This window comes from Erinaceus europaeus, chromosome X (genome assembly GCF_950295315.1).
Source record: "Erinaceus europaeus chromosome X, mEriEur2.1, whole genome shotgun sequence".
In the NCBI taxonomy this organism is placed as follows: Eukaryota; Metazoa; Chordata; class Mammalia; order Eulipotyphla; family Erinaceidae; genus Erinaceus; species Erinaceus europaeus.
Window position 1 is genome coordinate 78988599 of NC_080185.1, and position 6359 is coordinate 78994957.

The 6359-nt window shown below is 44.0% G+C and overlaps 1 protein-coding gene across 1 annotated transcript; it reads left to right on the top strand.

The window, feature by feature from the left end:
- Nucleotides 1-274: 274 nt before the first annotated feature.
- PJA1 (praja ring finger ubiquitin ligase 1) lies at nt 275-4820 on the top strand. Its single transcript, XM_007536106.3, has 2 exons — nt 275-431; nt 2580-4820. The coding sequence occupies exon 2, from the start codon at nt 2646-2648 to the stop codon at nt 4374-4376; it is 1731 nt and encodes a 576-aa protein (XP_007536168.1). The 5' UTR covers nt 275-431; nt 2580-2645; the 3' UTR covers nt 4377-4820.
- The last annotated feature ends 1539 nt before the right edge of the window (nt 4821-6359 follow it).

Consider the following 6359-nt stretch of genomic DNA (forward strand, 5'->3'; position numbering starts at 1 on the left):
GAATGTGATGTCTAATAATATTACTTTCATAGTGGAATTAAGCAGAAGGTAGCTGCAGGTTTCCTATTATGAAAGAAAAAAAAACAGAATCTAAGGGAATATGGCAAGATGTCTAACACTTGTTAAAGCTGAATGACTGTCGCTTACATTTTTTTTCTGTCCTTTTCTGTATCCTTGACGATTCCATCGTTAAAAATGAAATAATGTTTTGGGGCCCACCCTGATTTGTTGAAAGCTGCTGCCACCCCCGCCACATCAAGGGGGGCGGGCACCAGCTGACGCCACAATCACTTCCGCCGCAGTCGCCACCCGCCGCGCTGCTGTCTGGCGGTGGTGGAGTCCAAGATCCAGGAGCAGAGATTCTGGTGGTGGTGGCTGTTGGAGGTCCCTGAGCTGTGCTCATCCCAAGAGCTTGCGGGCATCAGCAGTGGGTGAGTGCAAGACCTTTTATTTCCTCCAGACAGCCTGACGTGGGAGAGGGCCAAATGGCGGGGGCATGGAGGCAAATAATCGTGTGCAAGGGCTAGGATTTCAGAGGGGCTTTAGTCAACAGATTATCAGGCTCTCCCCTAGGGAAAGGGGTGGGGATAGCGCGGGACTTGATTGCAGCATATGTCCTTCCTTGGCCTATTCAAGGGCCCTTTCTGCCTTCCGCATCGAGTCCCTGTAAAGTGTCTCCTGCCTGGGCCTCCGGAGTCGTCATTCACTTTTGGGGAGGGGTGTAGTGGTCGTGGCTCCCTCACACCTCCCTCTGCCTCTTTTCCATCCGTTATTGAGTCCTTGTCCACCTCTCCCCGCCCCCATTTTTGCCATTGTTGTTTAGCTGAATGTTGAATTGTTGCGTTTTCCAGTAAACGCATTGTTTCCCCCCCAAAAAAGATTTGTTGTCAACAAAAAAGCTAGTCCCAGGAAAGACCTATCTATACCTTCCCACTACCGTTTTTTTGTTTGTTTTTCGGTTTGCTCCTCTTTGCTGCCACATCAGTTGGTATTGCATCTGCTATTGGAGATATTGCGTTCTCTCGTTTTGACACTGAGGTCTGTCCCCACCCCTTCCCGGATTCTTTCCTGTGAGCGTAGGGACACACAAGCAGATACACAAGCATGTGCGCGCGCGCGCGCACACACACACACACACACACACACACACACATACACAACCCATTACCCCACCCCCATCCTCAGTGTCTCCCTTTCTCACACGTTCCGCCCCCTCTCACAGGACAGGCAGCCTGCCACCTACCTAGCTCCAGAACAACCCCCACTCCCTCCCTACTTCTTCGTGCTGTGAGGAATACATGCAGGCACCTGTTGGGACCACCATATCCTGCTGACTCCTTTTTCATGCGTCACTTATGTACAAGAATGCGCAGACACGACACACATTCGGTCACAGACCTCTCTCAAACATCACCCACCCCTGGCACACATGTGTACACCAGTCTCTTTTGGACCCTGCACTGCATACAGTAACATCACTCTATCTCCAGGGTTCCCCCTCTCCCACTAGCCACATTTTTGCATAATCACAGCTTGGATTGCTGGCATCTGTGCAGCCCACCACACAAGCATTCCTCTCCAATGGACCCCCATCAGTGTATTTGCTCACACTGCCATGTCTCCATTGCTGCTTCTCATTTTGACTAACATATAGCCATCAAGTAACAGACCCCTCTGTTTAATGCCAGTGTACCCTTCCATACCTTCCACAGGCATAAACATTGGTGGTCTTCCACAGAACTCCAGCTGCCCCCCACCACACACATTTTTTCTTTCTTTGATACTTAGACATTCCACTCTCCTCTGAATTCACCTTACCCATGCTATCTAGTCATTTCATACCTCCATCGAGAATTTCATTATGGTTGATGTTAATAGCTCTTCCAGTGCCACCATTGTTTTTTTCCCTCCCCCCCCCCCCCGTAAGCATACACATCTCCCCATTGTAGAACTGCTAGTCCATCTCCCCCTTTACCCATTTCCTCCTGACAGACAATTAGTCAATAGTACTCCTTTGGTCTATATTCTCTAGCCTATCCTGATTTGCATATCTCTTGTATGTCTGTGAGGTACATAAAACTGCAGGCACCCCATCTATCTAATAGAAACTCACACCTTTCCCTTTTCCACTTTGGCACAATTCCATAGTATTTTACCCACCTTCCAACCACCCAGTGATTCCCAGCCTTTTATGAGAGTCTGTCTTTATTTGTTTGTTTGTTTTTGTTTTTTCCCCACACAAACCACTTTTTGCAATAATTTTGCCAGCATTAAAATGTTTCCTGGATCTATACCTGGTAGTCACTGGAATGCTACTTCACTCTTTAGAAGAAAGTGAAACTAATTTTAAAATCCCCCCCATTACATGCCTGTTGGGAGGCAATTAAGTATTCCATAAGGATATAACTTCCACATTTCTAAAGTGTGCAGGGAGCAGGAGCCTTTCCACTCAGGCTCTTGTATTAGAAACTCTCCAATGTCCAAACAGTGGGTAATGATTTCAGGAAGCTTGTGTGGGCCAGGCCCGCAGGAAGATACAAAAAAGGCAGGAGTTATAAAAGTTGGAATGTTTATGTCAGTTTCAGGCCTTTCACGAGCAAGAACAAAGAATTTCCAGCCAGAAAGGACATCATCCAAAGTCCCAAATGCACAGATCAATCCCCAGCCAAACCACCAAGAGGAGCCGATCTCCATTTTCCACCACACGTCGAATTTGGAACGGCACTATGAGCCCCGGAACCAGCTTGAATGTTGATAATGAGGACTATTCCAGGTACCCACCAAAAGAATATAGGGCTTCAGGTAGCAGAAGAGGAATGGCTTATGGACATGTTGACTGTTTTGGTGCAGATGACAGTGAGGAGGAGGGGGCTGGGCCTGTTGAGCATGTGCCAGTGCGAGGGAAAATTAGCAAATTTAAAGATGATAAGCTGTATGACCCAGAGAAAGGAAAGAGGTCTTTGGCTGGGATGCCCACACAGTTTTCTAGTTTCAACCAGGATGTGATAGAGGAGCTTGACACATTAGACCTTGTTCCTACTGCTAGCAGCTCTGCTAGCAGAGCTGATTTCCTACAACACAATCGCATGACCTCTCAGATGTCTGCTGAAGGCGAAGTGGCAACAAATGGTGACTGCTTGGAGAGAGAAAGATGGGAGAATTTACCTGTGTGTCCCAGCAGGGCTCCTGTAAGTATTAATGGTGGTGGGGAAAATGCCCAAAAGAGTGCAGAGGAGCCTGTGGTGAGGCCCAAAATCAGAAATCTGGCCAGTCCAAACTGCATGAAACCAAAAATATTTTTTGATACTGATGATGATGATGATATGCCACATAGTACTTCCAGGTGGAGGGATACTGCCCAGGCTGATGAAAGCCACACAGATGGCCTATCAAGAAGAGATAGAGGCGAGGGTTCAAGTGGGTACTCTGAGCCAAAGTATTCCAAAGACAAGAAAGAAGCCAAGGGTGATGAAGTGAAACCAGAAAAGGTGCCAAGGCGGAGACAAACCATGACTGACTCTGACTTCTGGATGTATAGCAATGACTACTACAATTATTATGAAGAGGATTCAGACAGTGACGGAGAGTGGATGGCTTCTCTGCGTCGAAATTATCGAGAACAGGAACAAGCTGTGTCCTCCAGTGGTGAAAGCTGGGACAGTTTGCAAGGGAAAGAAGAATCTGAACCTGAGCAAGCCAGACTGAATGCTGGTGCCAGTGCCATCACCAACCCCAGTGCCATTGCCAGAGCTGGCATCAACGAACTTGGAGAAATTCAAGTACCTCCTCCTCAGGGAGTGGGGCAGCTATCACCAGAAGGACAAGTTCCTTGGCTTCATTACAATGAAACTGAGAGTAGTAGTGAGGGAGATAATAATTCCAGTCAGGAGTTTCTGCAGCCTGGGGTGTTCATGTTAGATGGAAACAACAACCTTGAAGATGACTCAAGTGTGAGTGAAGACCTAGAAGTGGACTGGAGCCTCTTTGATGGGTTTGCAGATGGGCTTGGGGTAGCTGAAGCCATCTCCTATGTGGATCCTCAGTTCCTCACATACATGGCACTTGAAGAACGCCTGGCCCAGGCCATGGAAACTGCCCTCGCTCATTTGGAGTCTCTTGCAGTAGATGTGGAGGTGGCCAATCCACCTGCAAACAAGGAGAGCATCAATGCTCTTCCTGAAATCCTGGTCACCGAGGACCACAGTGCAGTAGGGCAGGAAATGTGCTGCCCTATCTGTTGTAGTGAATATGTGAAGGGGGAGGTAGCAACAGAGCTGCCATGTCACCATTATTTTCACAAGCCCTGCGTGTCCATATGGCTTCAGAAGTCAGGCACCTGCCCTGTATGCCGCTGCATGTTTCCTCCCCCACTCTAAGACCAAGGCTCTTTACTCTTGGTCTGCTGATTTTCCCCATATGAAATCCATCATACTGCAGGAGCCCTTTCAGAATTAACAATTAAAATGATATCAGTTTATCAATCTACACTTGTCAATTCCTTGTGATTTTTTTCATTATGAAAACGGTTGTATGCAATTGCATTAAAATCATGCTGACTCTTAGAGCTTAGAAAGGGAGAATTAAACTTTCTAAATGCTACTTGTGATGGTGGTGATATCTTACATTTTCTAACCTGAAAGTTGAAATATGTTACAGTAGTTTTCTTCAGTAGAATATGTTGCCATTGATTATAATGTTGTTAATCTGTTAATAGGTTCAAAAGGCATTATGGCTTCTATTGCATGTAATGGATTAATGCTCTTGTAATTGCAGTGCTGTCAAAAAACTTATTAAAGTTATTTTGATTTCACATGGTATAATAGGACTGTTTGGCTTTGTCTAAAATGGTAGTTGTTCCCTTGCATTTTGCATCAGAAATAGGCTTGATTTTTGAGTCTGATAATAAAAACTTTAGTTTCACTGGACCTGCTGACTTGACAGAAAAAATAATAAGGGCCATTCTATTTTGTAGCAATAGTAATAATAATACCAAGGGAACAATAGAGAAAGTTCCTGTTAATAAACAAGAAAAATGTGTGAAAGCATGGAAAAAAATAAGCACAATGGTAAGAATAAATCCAAGCTGAGGGTGAAGGTAAAGGAGTTAAAATACTGTTAGTGAGTAGGACCTTTCCAAATGACTGGGTAAAAATAGTAAAATGTGTGTCAATTCTGACCTTAACACAGTGACACAAGATGACTTGAAAAATCTTATCACACCCAAGAGGTGGAAAAAGAAGCCCAACGACACATAGTGAACAGGCTTTAACATTTGACCATATTATCTTCACATCTCTTTCTCTCTATGATGAATAGATTTTTCAAACACAGTTAAAGTTCTTCATCCATCATATTTACCTTCCTTCCTCCACAAAGGTAAGCCACTACCCAGATGGGTTTATTTCTTGGTTATGTTGTTAGGCACATGTGTATGTATATATGCATATGTGTATGTGTTTATAACCAATCAGATGTTTTTAATGGACAAAATTGATGGACTATGTATTGTTGTACAATTTTTTTTTTTGCCTCCAGGGTCATCACTGAGGCTCAGTGCCAGCACTACCAATCCACTACTCTTGGAGGCCATTTATTTTTTCATTTTATTGGATAGGACAGAGAGAAAGGGGAGCTGGGGTTCAAACCTGGATCCTTGAGCGGATCCTTGCACTTCACACTATGTGCACTTAACTAGATGTGCTACCGTCCAGCCCCCACAATTTGCTTTTTTTCATTCAACATTGTTTATGAGATTTAACCATTTTGCCACATCAGCTCTAATTCATGCATTTTTAGCTGCTTTATACTAAATAATCAATGGTCTGAGTAACCACACTGTCCGTTCCTAGTATGTGACAATGAACATACTTAAAAGATTGTATGCATGTGCGGGTTTCACTGGAAGTAAGTATATGGAGATGAAATGGGGGTATCACAGTTTGAGTGTCTATATTTCGAAAATACTTTCCAAAATAATCATAGTAATTTATGCTGATATGAAAAGATTATGAGCTGCCTTTCCACGGCTCAACAGCCTGGATATTGTTACTGTTCAACCTCACTAGCTATTAGTGACGTAAATAAACACAAAAGCAAGACATGACACATCACAGCCATCAACAATAATATATTTTCTTCATGATAATTTCTACATTGGTGTGAGGCAGAGAAGAAATGGGAAAATTCATGTAATTGGTAGCAAACTTTCTGGCCAGCAATTTGGGTAGTAGATATAATTTAAGTTAGAAAATTGGCACATATCTCTCTTCCCAGGTATCTAAATACTTTGGTTGCATTAAATTAATACTAGTGTGTAGTAGTTAAGACATATATCACTGATAACACAATGATAACCAAGA